This window comes from Chiloscyllium plagiosum, chromosome 40 (assembly GCF_004010195.1).
Source record: "Chiloscyllium plagiosum isolate BGI_BamShark_2017 chromosome 40, ASM401019v2, whole genome shotgun sequence".
In the NCBI taxonomy this organism is placed as follows: Eukaryota; Metazoa; Chordata; class Chondrichthyes; order Orectolobiformes; family Hemiscylliidae; genus Chiloscyllium; species Chiloscyllium plagiosum.
The window spans coordinates 315457-330268 of NC_057749.1; the positions used below are offsets into that span (position 1 = coordinate 315457).

The window sequence follows — 14812 nt, forward strand, 5'->3', positions numbered from 1 at the left end:
AGTTATGTTGAAAGTTTCTAAGAAAGTTCAGAGCTTTTTGTCCTCCTTTTTCCTCTGTTTACACTTTCAATTGAGATGGCCTTCTGTCACCTTATTGTATTGGAATTATGCTCTCCTGCCAATGGACACAGTAATATTGGCAAGTTGCAATAAAGTAAAGCTAGAAGATATTGACTGAATTTCATATGAATATCCTGATTCAGTTACCTCTGTGATTTGTTCCTCCTTCACCCAGAGATGGTTCTTGGTCTCAACTGCTGTGCTCATTGCCTAGTTAATCAAGTGATGTACAATCAAATAATTAGGGTTCAGTAACATTGAAAATAAATCAGAAAAGTACTTTTTGTTTAATGTGTAATCTGTTTTTGCTTTAGTTACAGATGTGATGATTTTGTGGTGAATGATACCAAGATGGGCCTGGTTCAGAGGGTCAGAGAGCATCTACAGAACTTGGAGAAGTATGTGTGAATAAGTTAATGGTACTATAATCTTGACTGTTTTCAGGTTTATTTTCTAGACTAGTTTATCTTTTGGATGCAGATTTTAGAAATCAAAAAAAAGATTTCAAACAATGTTTGTATGGAACCCTGGAATAAGCTTGTAAGACAATATAGGTGCAAGAGAACAAAAAGATGAGGTGAGTCTAAATAAAAATTGAAAGAACTCCTGATGCTGAAAATCAGAAACAAAAACAGACATTGTTGGATAAACTCAGTAGGTCTGGCAGTATCTGTGGAGAGAAAACCAGAGTTAATGTTTCAGCTCCAGTGATCCTTTTCAGTTCTGAGGAATTGAACTTCTGCTTGTGATATCTTAGTGAGCTGTGAATGAACCTTTCCTACAAGAAAACTGATTTTCCAGCATTGACAACAACTGTTCTATCTTGTTTAGAAAAAGTGTTAATTAGTTCAATATGTACTTTGGGAGTAGAAATGTGGTTAATGAGTTATAACGTTACTTTTTTTGTTCTGATATACGGATTTAGAACATAGAACACTACAGCATAGTACAGGCCCATCGGCTTTTGATGTTGTGCTGACCCTTTATCCTATCCTATTCTAAGATCAAACTAACCTACATACCTTACATTTTACTATCGTCTGTGTGCCTATTCAAGAGTCACCTAAATGCCCCTAATGTATCTGACTCTACTATCAATGCTAGCAGTGCATGCCACACAGCCACCACTCTCTGCATAAAGAACTTACCTTTGACATCTTCCCTAAACCTTCCTCCAATCACCTTAAAATTATGCCCCCTCATGATAGACATTTCTGCCCTGGGAAAGTGTCTCTGACTATGCCTCTCGTTATCTTGTACACCTTAATCAAGCCACCTCTCATCCTCCTTCACTGCAATGAGAAAAGTCCTTGCTCCCTCAATTTTTCTTCATAAGACATGCCCTCCAGTCCAGGCAGCATGCTGGTAAATCTCTTCTGTACTTTCTCTAAAGTTTCCACATTCTTCCGAGAATGAGATGACCAGACTGAACACAATATTCTAAGTGCGCTCTAACTAGGGCTTTATAGAACTGCAGTATAACCTCAAAGCTCTTAAACTCAATCCCCCTGCTAATGAAAGTCAACACACCATATGCCTTCTTAACAACCCTATCAACCTTGAATGGCAACTTTGAGGGATCTCTGGACGTGGACCCCAAGATCTCTCTATTCCTCCACACTATCAAGAATCCTACCTTTAACCCTGTAATCTGCAATCAAATTCGACTTTACAAAATAAATCACTTCACATTTTTCCAAATTGAATTCCATCTGTGACTTCTCAGCCCAGCTCTACATCTTGTCAATGTTCTATTGCAACCTACAACAGCCCCCCACATTATCCACATCTCCATCAACCTTTGTATCATTGGCAAACTTACTAACCCACCCTTCCACTTCCTCATGCAAGTCATTTATAAAAATCCTAAAGAGCTGAGGTCCCAGAACGGACCCCTGCAGAATATCACTGCAGGCTAAATAATTTCCATCAACTACCGGCCTCTGTGTTCTATTGGCCAGCCAATTCTGTATCCTGACAGCCAAATTTCTCAGTATCCCATACCTCCTCACTTTCTGAATGAGCTACCACAGGGAGCCTTATCAAACGCCTTGCTAAACTTTATATACGGAGTTGAGAGTGTGGAGCTGGAAAAACACAGCAGGTCAGGCAGCATCTGAGGAGCAGGAGAATCTATGTTTCGGGCTTGTGGACCGGGGGCCTGAGAGATAAATGGGAGGGGGGTGGGGGTGAAGGTAGCTGAGAGTGCGATAGGTAGATGAAGGTGAAGGAGGAGGTGATGGGTTGGAGAATATATGGGAAAGGTGATGGACGGTTCAGGAGGGCGCTGCCGAATTGGAGGCTTGAGACTGGGATAATGTGGGGGAGGGGAAATGAAGAAACTGTTGCAATCCACATTTATTTCGTGGTGTTGCAAGGTCCCAAGACAAAATATGAGGCATTCTTCCTCCAGTCGTTGGGTGGTAATAGTTTGGCAGTGGAGGAGGCCTGGGACCTGCGTATCATTGACAGTGGGCGGCGGAGTTGAAGGGTTCAGCCATGGTGCGGTGGGGTTGGTTGGTGCAGGTGTCCCAGAGATGTTCTCTGAAATGATCCGCAAGTAGGTGTCCTGTCTCCCCAATGTAGAGGAGACCACGTTGGGTACAACGAATACAGTGGTTTACATTGGTAGAGGTACAGGTAAATTTCTGTCGGATGTGGAAGGATCTTTTGGGGCTTTGGATGGAGGTTAAAGGAGTGGGTGTGGGCTCAGGTTTGCACTTCCTGCAGTGGCAGGGAAATGTGCCAGGAGTGGGGTGTGGGCTGGTGGGGGCATGGACCTGACAAGGAAATTGTGGAAGGAATAGTCTCTCCAGAACACTGATAGGGGTGGGGAGGGAAATATATCTCTGGTGGTGAGGTCCATTTGGTTCACCTGGACCATCTCAGACACCTCCTTCCCCTTCCTGGACCCCTCCATCTCCATTTCCAGCGACCAACTAATCACGGACATCTACTAAGCCCAAAGAGCTCCCACAGTTACCTAGACTACACCTTCTCCCACCTTACCTCCTGTAAAAGCATCATCTCTTATTCCCACTTCCTCCGCCTCTGTTCCCAGGATGACCAATTCTACCGTAGAAAATCCGAGGTGGCCTCCTTATTCCACGATCTCAATTTCCTTTCTGATGTGGTTAACGATGTCCTCCAGCGCATCTCCTCCACTTCCCACGCCCCACCCTTGAACTCCATCCATCCCAATGCAACAATGACCGAACCCTCCGGTCCTCACCTGCCACCCCACCAACCTCCGCGTCACCCTCTGTCGCTTCCGCCACCTACAAATGGACCCCACCACCAGAGATATATTTCCCTCCCCATCCCTATCAGCATTCTGGAGAGACCATTCCCTCTGCGACTCCCTTGTCAGGTCCATGCCGCCCCACCAGCCTACACCCACTCCTGGCACCTTTCCCTGCCACCGCAGGAAGTGCAAAGCTTGCACCGACACTACTTTGCTCACTTCCATCCAAGGCCTTAAAAGATCCTTCCACATCCAACAGAAATTTACCTGTATTTCTGCCAATGTCATCTACTGTATCTGTTGCACCTAATGTGGTCTCCTCTACATCGGGGAGACAGGACGCCTACTTGTGGATCATCCCAGAGAACATCTCTGGGACACCTGCACCAATCAACGCCACCGCCCCGTGGCTGAACACTTCAACTCCCCCTCCCACTCTGTTAAGGACATGTAAGTCCTGGGCTGCCTCCACTGCCAAACTGTTACCACCCGATGCCTCGAGGAAGAATGCCTTGTATTCCGCCTTGGGACCCTGCAACCACACAGGATAAATGGGGATTTCAAGAGTTTCCTCATTTCCCCATCCCCCCCTCCCATTTATCCCTCAGTCTACAAGCCTCATTCCCGATGAAGGGCTTATGCCCAAAACATCGATTCTGCTCCTCAGATGCTGCGTGACCTGCTGTGCTTTCCCAGCACCACACTCTCAACTCTGATCTCCAGCATCTGCAGTTCTCACTTTCTCCTAAAATCCACATACAGCCACATCCACTGTTCTATCTTCGTCAAAATTTGACAAATAGCAGTTAACTTTGTCATGTTTTAGGGCATCTTTAGGTTTCTAAACTGGCATGTTTAATGTTTTGTAACAGGCATAATGGCAATTCGCATTGTAATTATTTTCTTTACTCAATTGCTACTCAATTGCTTAAAAGGATTAAATTCGCAGATGATGGCTGTTCCATATTGATGTTCTGTTGGCAATAGTGGCTCCCAAACAAGTGCTTTCAGGCTCTGAGAAATGCCGCTGACACCAAGTTGAAAAGTTCAGGTGAAAACTTTAGCACCCCAACAGGCAGTGAGGTCATAACGTTTAAGAAGAAGGAACAAAACAGCACAGGGATCAGGCCCTTTGTCCCACCATTCCTCTGTTGATAATGATACCATCTGCCTGCATGTGGTCTATTCCTTGTCTATTCATGTGTCTGTCTGAATGCTACTTAAATGTTGTTAGCCTATCTGTTTCTCCCAATTTCCACGGCAGTGTGTTCCAGGCACCTAAGACTTCTGTGGAGAAAAAAATACTTCCAAAAGGATTTTTGGAAAAGAGTGCTTCCAAATAAACCTGTTGGACTGTAATCTGATGTTGTGTGATTTTTAACTTTTTCTACCCCTGTCCAACAATGGCACCTCCAAATCAGGAAACAAAATAGTTTTGCACATTGTTTCGGCCACTTTTGGAATATTGCGTGCAATTCTAGTCTCCTTCCTATCGGAAGGATGTTGTGAAACTTGAAAGGGTTCAGAAAAGATTTGAAAGGATGTTGCTCGGGTTGGAGGATTTGAGCTATAGGGAGAGGCTGAACAGGCTGGGGTTGTTTTCCCTGGAGCGTCAAAGGCTGAGTGGTGACCTTGTAGATGTTTATAAAATCATGAGGGACGTGGATAGAATAAATAGTCTTTTCCCTGGGGTGAGGGAGTCCAGAACTAGGGCATAGGTTTAGGGTAGTAGGGGAAAGATATAAAAGAGACCTAAGGGGCAACTTTTTCATGCAGAGAGTGGAGTGTGTATGGAATCGAGCTGCCAGAGGAAGTGGTAGAGGCTGGTTCAATTGCAACATTTAAAAGGCATCTGGATGGATATATGAATAGGAAGGGTTTAGAGGGATATGGGCCAAATGCTGGAAAATGGGGCTAAATTATGTTGGGCTATCTAGTCAGCATGGACGAGTTGGATTGAAGGGTCTGTTTCTGTGATGTACGTATCTATGACTTTATCTCTTTTAAACTTGCCATGTCTTACTGTATATTTGACATTTCCACCCTGGGAACAAGACTCTTGACTGTCCACCCTATCCATGCCTCTCATAATTTTATTGTTGCCTCTCCATCAGGTTGACCCCTCAGCCTCCAGAGCTCTAGCAAAAAACATTCCCACTTTGTTCAGCTTCCCCTTTATAGCAATCCAGGCACCATCCTGGTAAACTTCTTTTGCACCGTCTCCAAAACCTCCACATCCTTCCTATAGTGTGGTGACCCCCCCCCCCCCCTTCCCTAGCTTACCCTCTTGCTCCTAATATATGTGTAAAATGCCTTCGGATTCTCCGTAATCCTACTTGCTAAGGATGCTTCCCATTTTACCCTCCTAATTCCCTATTTTAAGTACTTTCCTGCTTCCTTTATATTCGGGAGTCTTGTCTGATTTCAGCTTCCCAAACCTTATGTATGCTTCCTTTACTTTTTGAGTAAAGTTTCAAAATCTCTTGTCATCCAGCATTCCTGAATCTTGCCACCATTATCTTTGATCCTCACAGGAATCTGCTGGTCCTGAACTTTGATCATCTGGCCTTTTTTAAAAAAAACGCTCATGTCAGTTGTGGATTTATCCTCTAACGGCTGCCTCCAATCTCATTTTTCCAGTTCCTGCCAAATACTATTGCAATTAACCTTCCCCCAATTTAGTGCCTTCATGTGAGCACCAGTTTAATTTTTAACCATGACTACCTTCGGAATTATGATCACTGTTCCCAAAATCCTCCTCGCTGAAACGTCAATTACTTGGCTGGGCTCATTCCACAATGCAAGATCTAGTACAATGCCTTTTCAAGTAGGGCATCTACATTTTGTTTCAGGAGCCCCTCCTGGATGAATCTAACAAATTCTACCTCATCTAAGCCCTTGGAACTAAGGGAGTCCCAGTCAATATTGAGGAAGTTAAAATCACCCTTTACAACAGCTGTATTTTTACATCTTTCTGTGCTCTAACTCTAAATGTGTTCCTCTATCACATGTTGGCAATTGGGAGCCCTGTAGTATTCCCTATTATAGGAGTAAGAAAGGTGTAATCATTGAGTTCTTCCCATATGGCCTTGCTGGATGATCCCTCCAAGTACAACTGTGACATTCTGCTTAATCAGTAATGCAGTTCCTTTGCCCTTTTTACATCCCCCTCTATCATGCCTGAAATATCAAAACCCTAAAATATTGAGCTGCCAATGCTGACCGTCTGTCAACCAAGTTTCTGGAATGGGTACAGTATCATAGTTCCATATACTAATTCAGGCTCTTATGTTCATCTGTCTCAACTGTTACATACATTGCATTTAGATGTGCACTTGTGATGCTAAGACATATAAGGCTATAGGCCAAGTGCTGGAAAGCTAGGTGCTCATTTTTGACCAGCATGGGGTGTTCCTTTTCCTGTGCTGTAGGTCTGTCTGATTATGACCTAAGGAGAGCTGCAGGTTAATTCATTTTCTAGTCAGCATCTTGCTGAGTAAACTTTCTCACTTGGGTTTTGCTGGTCTTGGAATGGATGTGTGTATTGGCAAGCAAATAAAATATTTTATGGCTAAGTGTGTCATTTGCTGTGATAATTGAATACTTTCATTTGAAGTCTTAAATACATGTTCTTTTACTTTGTGTTAATTTGGTTTCTGTTGAAATTAATACTTTTTATTTAAAATTTTGTTTCGACATATATCAGCCACATTTTGCACATTGGCCCTCTTTTTATTGTGTATTTGTTATTTCGGTGCAAATGTTGCATGAAGGGTTTTGTTATAGTATGTTTTTTAAAAAGCTCGCATTTAAAGCATCTTGCACGTTAGCTTCTGTAAGTCTGGAATAAGAACAAGAAATGGGAGCAGAAGTAGACCATATGATCCCTAAACCCTCCATTGTCAATAAAGACTATAGTTGAAATTCTAAGTTAGCTCAGCATTGATCCTATTAAACCATCTTTAAAAATTTTATACGTTTCAGTGAGATTACTTATTCTTCTAAATGTCAGGAATATAGGTCTCTTCTACTCCCATCTGTCTTCATAAGACCAGCCTCTTATTTCAGAAATCCGGTTAGTGGACCTTAGTACACCTTCTAAGGCAAGTATACTTATCCGTGCATACCAGAGTTATGTACAACTGTGGTCTTGGCAAAGCCCAAAATAATTGCTGCAAGACATCCTTACTCCTTATAACCCTTTGCAATAAAGACCATATGCTAGTTCAAGAGCAAAGTATTGTAGATACTGGAAATGAAATAATGGGAAATATTCAGTTCAGGCAATATTTGTGAAGAGAGAAATAGAATTAACACATTGGTTCTGCAAGATGTTCTTCATTTCTTAATTCTTTCCAAGCAGTATTTGGACTGCTGCTATTCAATCATTTACACTTACTCTTGACATAGTCTTTTTTTGTTTCTTTGAATTTAACAAAAGGAAATAAATCAATTATACTTTGTTTTTGAGGAGATTATGACAGAACTGTGGAAGCTGGATGCCTGCCACAATAGATCCATAGCCTTTCGTAGAATCATAGAATAGTTACTGCACAGAAGGGTTATCTCTGTTTGTGCTGATTCTCTGCAAACACGTTTTGCTTACAGCCACTCCCACACCTTTTCCCTTTGGCCCTGCATTTGTTTTTCAGATAATAATGATTCCCTTTTGGGCACCTTGATGTCTCCATCATACTCTCAAGCAGTGCATTCCAGAATGTACAGAAGATTTTCCTCTTGTTGAATTTCATTAAACCTGTTCATAATATAATTGCTGGAGAGCTTGGGTTCTTAAGTTGAGGAATTTTCTTTTAAGTTTGATTTGATTTTGTGTGTTAATGGAGGTTTTTTTTTAGTTTGAGAGAGAGTTGTTTGGTTTACATGCATTTAAGCGGGGCAAAAGTGAGGACTGCAGATGCTGGAAACAGAGTTTAGATTAGAGTGGTGCTGGAAAAGCACAGCAGGTCAGACAGCATCAGAGGAGCAGGAAAATCAATGTTTTGGGCAAAAGCCCTTTTCATCCAATCTAAACCCTTACATGCATTTAAGCAAAGTCTTTAAAATCCTTGAAGATTTATTTGCATTTAAAAATGCAAACTGCATTTTAAAAAAAGTTAGAAAAGAAAAAAAATGCTGCTGTTGTTGAGAGACCAGAGTCCAGTAACACAGTCAGAACAACCCAGAACAGACAGGCAGTGTGCCAGGTTCATTTAGAGAGAAATGTCTGTAGCAACAGAAGTACTGTTAGTTTAGCAACATCCAAAATAGTCAAGACAGAAAGAAAAAACTTCTGAGCGGTTTAAAAGTAAGTCAGAAACCCAAAGACCTGAGGTTACCAAACCCATATTAAATATTAAGTGAGCTGTATTAGCAGTTTAAAGGTTTCGAGAAAAGACACTAAAGAAAACAGCATCAATCTTGCTAAAAAGAAATGCCGGTTGTTGAGAATTTAAAGTATGGACAAGGAAGACCTTTCAGCTGAGGTTTGAGAGAGTGTTTAAGATTTGTTTATGGTAAAATAACTGAGCCTTTCTTTTCATAGTTGTAATAAGAAAATTTAAAAGAGTTCTTGTGTAGCATAACAATGAGTTATGAGAAGATTTGTCGCTCAGGTTGAGGTTTGGATGCAAGTTTGCTCGCTGAGCTAGAAGGTTCATTTTCAGATGTTTTGTCACCACTATCAGGTAACATTATCAGTGAGGCACTGGTGTTAATGACCAGCTTTCTATTTGTGTGTATAGGTTTCAAGCAGGCTAAGATAAAAGGTAGGGAGGAGGGACTTGGGGGAGGGACGTTGGGAATGCGATAGGTTGAAGGAGGTTAAGGTGAGGGTGGTGGGGACGGAGAGGTTGGGAAGAAGATTGCAGGTCAAGAAGGCGGTGCTGAGTCTGAGGGTTGGGACTGAGATAAGATGGGGGAGGGGAAATGAGGAAACTGGAGAAATTTGCATTCATCCCTTGTGGTTGGAGGGTTCCTAGGCGGAAGATGAGGTGCTTTTCCTCCAGGGCCATGGTCTGGCGATGGAGGAGGCCAAAGACCTGCATGTCCTTGGTGAGTGGGAGGGGGAGTTAAAGTGTTCAGCCACGGGGCGGTTGGGTTGGTTGGTGCAGGTGTCCCAGAGGTGTTCTCTGAAACATTCTGCAAGTAGGCGGCCTGTCTCCCCAATGTAGAGGAGGCCACATCGGGTGCAGCGGATGCAGTAAATGTGTAAATCAACCTCCTTTGTTACTGCAGACAAAACCTCATTATTTAAACACGATTATTCTGCATTGACCCCAAGTGACTTTAACTCTGTCCTGAATTATATGTTTCTTTAAAAAAAACTATTGAAATTTTAAACCACATAAGTAGCTGAACTATTTGAACTACTTGTACACCTATAGAAGATTTTTGAATTCCCCTTATGTACACTACTAGCCTCTTACTCAACTTTCTTTTTGCTTTGCGTAATTGTATTTTCAATTCTCCTTTGAATATTCTATATTTAACCTGATTCCTCATTGTATTATCCATCTGATTTGCTTTCATGTGTGCACATGTTCTAATTATCTTGCTTTGCCTTTAAAGAATAAATAAGACAGCTAGTTGTTTACCTGTTTACTGCTTTGTCTGAATTGAATTGAATTTATTGTCACATGTACCGAGGCACAGTGAAAAGCTTGTCTGTGAGCAATCCAGGCAGATCAGAATTAAGTAGCATAGATCAGTAAATAATAGGTAAACAGTGGCAAAAACAAAAGCACAGGTGAATGCTAAGAGTTTGAGTCCATTCAGTATTCTAACAACAGTAAGGTGGAAGCGGTTTCAAAATCGCCTGATGCGTGTATTCAGGCTTCTGTACCTTCTCCCCGATGGTAGAGCTGGTAGAAAAACCTTGCCAGGGTGGGATGGATCTTTGAGAATGCTGGCAGCCTTTTCTTGACAGCGGGCCTGGTAGATAGATTCTATAGATTGGAGGTTGGCCTTTGTGAATGTCCGGGCTGAGTTCACCACTCTCTCTAACCATCTCCGATCTTGAACAGTATAGTTGCCATACCAGGTAGTATCTTGATGCACATTTTCTCAGCTGCCTGAGGAAGAAGAGACATTGGGCCTTTGTAACCAGTGCATCCACGTGAAGGGTTCAAGAAAGCTTGTTGTGGATGACTGCTCCCAGGAGCTTGACACTCTCCACTTGTTCCACCTCTGCTGTTAATGTGTAGTGGGCATGAGTAATAGCCCACCGAAAATCAATAATGAATTCCTTGGTTTTGCCGGCATTGAGAGCTAGGTGGTTCTCAGTCCACCATTTTTCCAGGTCTTCCACTTCCTGTCTGTAGCCTGTTTCGTTGCCATCTGAGATTCGACCGACTATGGTGGTGTCATCAGCTAACTTGTAAATGGCATTAGCCTGGTATTTGGTGACGCAGTCATGCGTGTACAATGAGTACAGTACGGGGCTGAGTACGCATCCCTGGGGGGCTCCAGTGTTGAGTGTTAGTGAGGATGAAATATTGTCCCCAATCTTCACTGATAGTGGCCTGTGGGTCAGGAAACTAAGGATCCAATTGCAGAGAGTGGGGCTTAGTCCGAGATCTCTATGTTTAGTAATCAGTCTCAAGGGGATAATAGTGTTGGAACTGAACTGTAGTCAATGAGTAGGATTCTTACATAGATGTTCTTGGTGTCAAGATGTTCTAGCGAGGAAAGAAGGGCAAATGATATGGCATCTAATGTGAATCAGTTGGTCCGATAGGCAAACTGAAGCGGGTCAAGTGTAGTGGGGAGACTGGAGTTGATTAATGCCATGACCAGCCTTTCAAAACACTTCAACACTGAAGTTAGGGCCACTAGGTGGTAGTCATTGAGACCTGCTGCATGAGTCGCCTTAGGCACAGGGAGGATGTTGGCCCTTTTGAAACAGGCAGGGACAGTGGCCTGCTGCAGGGAGAGGCTGAAGATGTCCAAGAAGACCTCTGCCAGTTGATCTGCACATGCTCTGAGTGCATGGACTGGTACTTGGTCTTGTCCCATCGCTTTCCTTGGATTCACATGAAGGAAAACTGATCTGACCTCTGCAGTGACTGTTGGGATAGATTTGTAAGGAATAGGTGTTACCTCTCTGCTGAAATTCTGCTCAAAGTGAGCGTGTTATGGTCTTATGGTCTTATGGTGGAAGGCGTTGAGACGATCTGGGAGGGATGTGTCATTGTCTGCTATCTTGCACAGTCTCATTTTAGAATCTGTGATGTCATTCAGTCCTTTCCATTCACTCTTGGATTTTAGCAGATTCATCCAGGGTTTCCTGCTGGAGAACACACAGATTGACTTCCTCCGTATGCAGTCCTCCACACACTTGCTGATTAAGTCTATCACACTGGTGGTGTACTTATTGCTTCAATTTTGCCTGAGCCAGATCAGTTCTTATTCCAAGTTGTCTCTCCTTCAGTTAATCCAGCTTGGGGTCAATATGGTGGTTTACATCTACCTCAATGCCAGTGTTCAATTTCAGCCTCTGCCAACTGTCTGTGAGGAGTTTGCATATTCTCCCCATGTCTCTTGAGTTTCCACCCGGTGCTCTGGTTTCCTCCACAGATATGTGCAGGTTAGGTGGATACGCAATGCTAAATTGTTTGTAGTGTCCAAGGATGTGTAGGCTAGGTGAACTAACCGTAATAAATGAAGGGTTACGGGGATAGGGAGAGAGATTGAATGGGATGCTGTTTGGATGGTTGGTGCAGACGCGATGGGCCAAATGGCCCCCCTCTGCACTGCAGGGATTCTATAATTCAAATCATGCTTACTTTGGATTGTTCTTTGTCAATTTCCATAGCCACCTTAAGCTTTATGGATAGTGATTACCGTCCTGAAATGATGTCCACTGACACTAGATCTTTTTGGCCCACCTCATTCACAAGAACAAGATCCAGCAATGCTGCTTTTTCTTTTGAAGTAGAAAATTACTAATGTGGAAAATGATGCTTAACATACATTGTGCTTTTTGAGTCTGTATTCTGATGGTTAAATTCATGTGCTAGAACGACTGTATAATTCTAGCAACTTGCACTTCATTGCAAATGTGCTTCTCAACGTCTCTCCCATTAACAGGTGGTCTACAGACTACACTGAGGCAATGTAATTGTATCTATTTGTTTCTGCCCTCTCATTTTTTCCTCTTTAACTCCATTGGACACTTCTTGCTCCTACACTCCAATGTTCTCTTTAATAAAGATTATAACTCTTCCGCTGCTGCTTTCTTTCCAATCTGTTCAAACATCACCCACCTCACATTCTCATCCACACCATTCATGAATATCTCAAACTATAAGGGGCCTCTGCTACGTCTGGTCTAACTCGACTGCCCTTCTTTTAAAGTGGGACCATATTCCCTCAAAACATTTCCTATCCATGCACCTATCCAAACATCTTTTTAAAAGTTGGAATAGCATTATCTCTACTAGTTCCTCTGGCAGCTCGTACCTTATACACACCATCCTCTGTTTTTTTTAAAAAGTTGCCCCTCCACAGTCCCTTTTTAAAACTTTTCCCTCTCCCCTTAAACCATTTCCTCTAGTTTTGGACTCCCTTACCCTGGGGAAAAAAAAACTTACTTTTCACCTTATCTATGCCCCTTATGACTTTATAAATCTCCTATAAGGTGACCCTTCAGACTCCTAATCTCCAGGGGTAAAAAGTCCCAGCCGATCCAGCCTCTTCTTATAACTCAAACATTCCAGTCTTGGTAATATTCTTGTGAATTGTTTACATCCTTCCTATTCTTTTCATCTAGATATTTTCAAATCAGCTTGTTTCAAGATGTTTATTGCTCATCTCTGGAGTGGTGGGATTTGAACCTAGGCCTCCTGGCTCAGAGGTAGGGGTGTTGCCACTGTGCCACAAGACCCTCTATGCTTCATACACCAGAACTAACTCTTCACTAAAATGTTAGGATTTTACTTATGGAGTGTTTCTGCTCTGCTCATGCACATAGTCATAGAGATGGGCGGCACGGTGGCACAGTGGTTAGCACTGCTGCCTCACAGCGCCAGAGACCCGGGTTCAATTCCCGCCTCAGGCGACTGACTGTGTGGAGTTTGCACATTCTCCCCGTGTCTGCGTGGGTTTCCTCCAGGTGCTCCGGTTTCCTCCCACAGTCCAAAGATGTGCAGGGTAGGTAAATTGGCCATGCTAAATTGCCCGTAGTGTTAGGTAAGGGGTAAATGTAGGGGTATGGGTGGGTTGCGCTTCGGCGGGGCGGTGTGGACTTGTTGGGCCGAAGGGCCTGTTTCCACACTGTAAGTAATCTAATCTAATCTAATCTAAAGATGTACAACATGGAAACAGACCCTTCGGTCCAACCCATCTAATCTAGTTCCACTTGCCAGTATCCAGCCCAACCTCCTTCGCTGTCCACTACACCTCCAATTTTGGTGTCACCTGCAAACTTACTAACTGTACCTCTTATGCTCACATCCAAATCATTTATATAAATGGCGAAAAGTAGAGGACCCAGCACCAATCCTGTGGCGCACTCCACTGGTCACAGGCCTCCAGTCTAAAAAAACCCTCCACCACCACCCTCTCTCTTCTACCTTTGAGCCAGTTCTGTATCCAAATGGCTAGTTCTCTCTGTATTCCGTGGGATTTAGCCTTGTCGAATGCCTTACTGAAGTCCAGATAGATCACATCTACTGCTCTGCCCTCATCAATCCTCTTTGTTACTTCAAAAAACTCAAATTTGTAAGACATGATTTCCCACGCACAAAGCCATGTTGACTATCCCTAATCTGTCCTTGCCTTTCCAAATACATGTACACCTTGTCCCTCAGGATTTCCTCCAACAACTTCCCCACCACTGACGTCAGGCTTACTGGTCTATAGTTCCCTGGCTTGTCCTCACCACCCTTCTTAAACAGTGGCACGTTAGTCAACCTCCAGTCTTCCGGCATCTCGCCTGTGATTTGCTCTGAATGGATTAGATTGAAGGACAAGTGTTTCTCACTTATCTGTGCAGACTTGATAGGCCAAAGGGCCTCTTCTGCATTGTATAATTCTGATTTTATAATAGTTATCTTGACTAAATGACTTCCTCTATCACTAAAGAGGATGCGCAACCAACATTAGCATTCAACAGTTGACTTTGTTGCGGCAGTTATCAGGCTAGTGATACCATTTCTTGTTGTCACTTATGTACTTGCTTTACATACCTGCCTTTTCTCTCACTAGTTGAACCTGTACTGTCACCGAACAACTGTATTTAATCACTAGTTGCATGGATCCTAATGAGGATCTTAGCCAAATCTATTGCAACTCACTGACAACTTTACAGAATTGATGAGCATCGTCCGTAGAATATAAATTATGGATCATTGCCAACGCTGTGCAGAAGGTATACTACATTGTTGGAAGTGCTGTCTTTCAGATGTTAAGCAGGGGTCCTGTCTGCTCATAGGTGGACATAAAGTATCCCTTGTTACAACAAGGTATTCACTGTATATGGTCAACATTTATCCCTCAACCAATTTGCTT

General features: G+C 42.9%; 1 protein-coding gene across 1 annotated transcript in view; it reads left to right on the forward strand.

Annotated features, from left to right (window-relative positions):
• The window catches only part of usp3 (ubiquitin specific peptidase 3), a 232318-nt gene that overhangs the window by 24551 nt on the left and 192955 nt on the right, over nucleotides 1-14812 (forward strand). The window contains exon 5 of the mRNA XM_043680112.1: nucleotides 375-458. Coding sequence (XP_043536047.1) covers nucleotides 375-458 — 84 coding nt within the window. The remainder of the gene's footprint in view (nucleotides 1-374; nucleotides 459-14812) is intronic.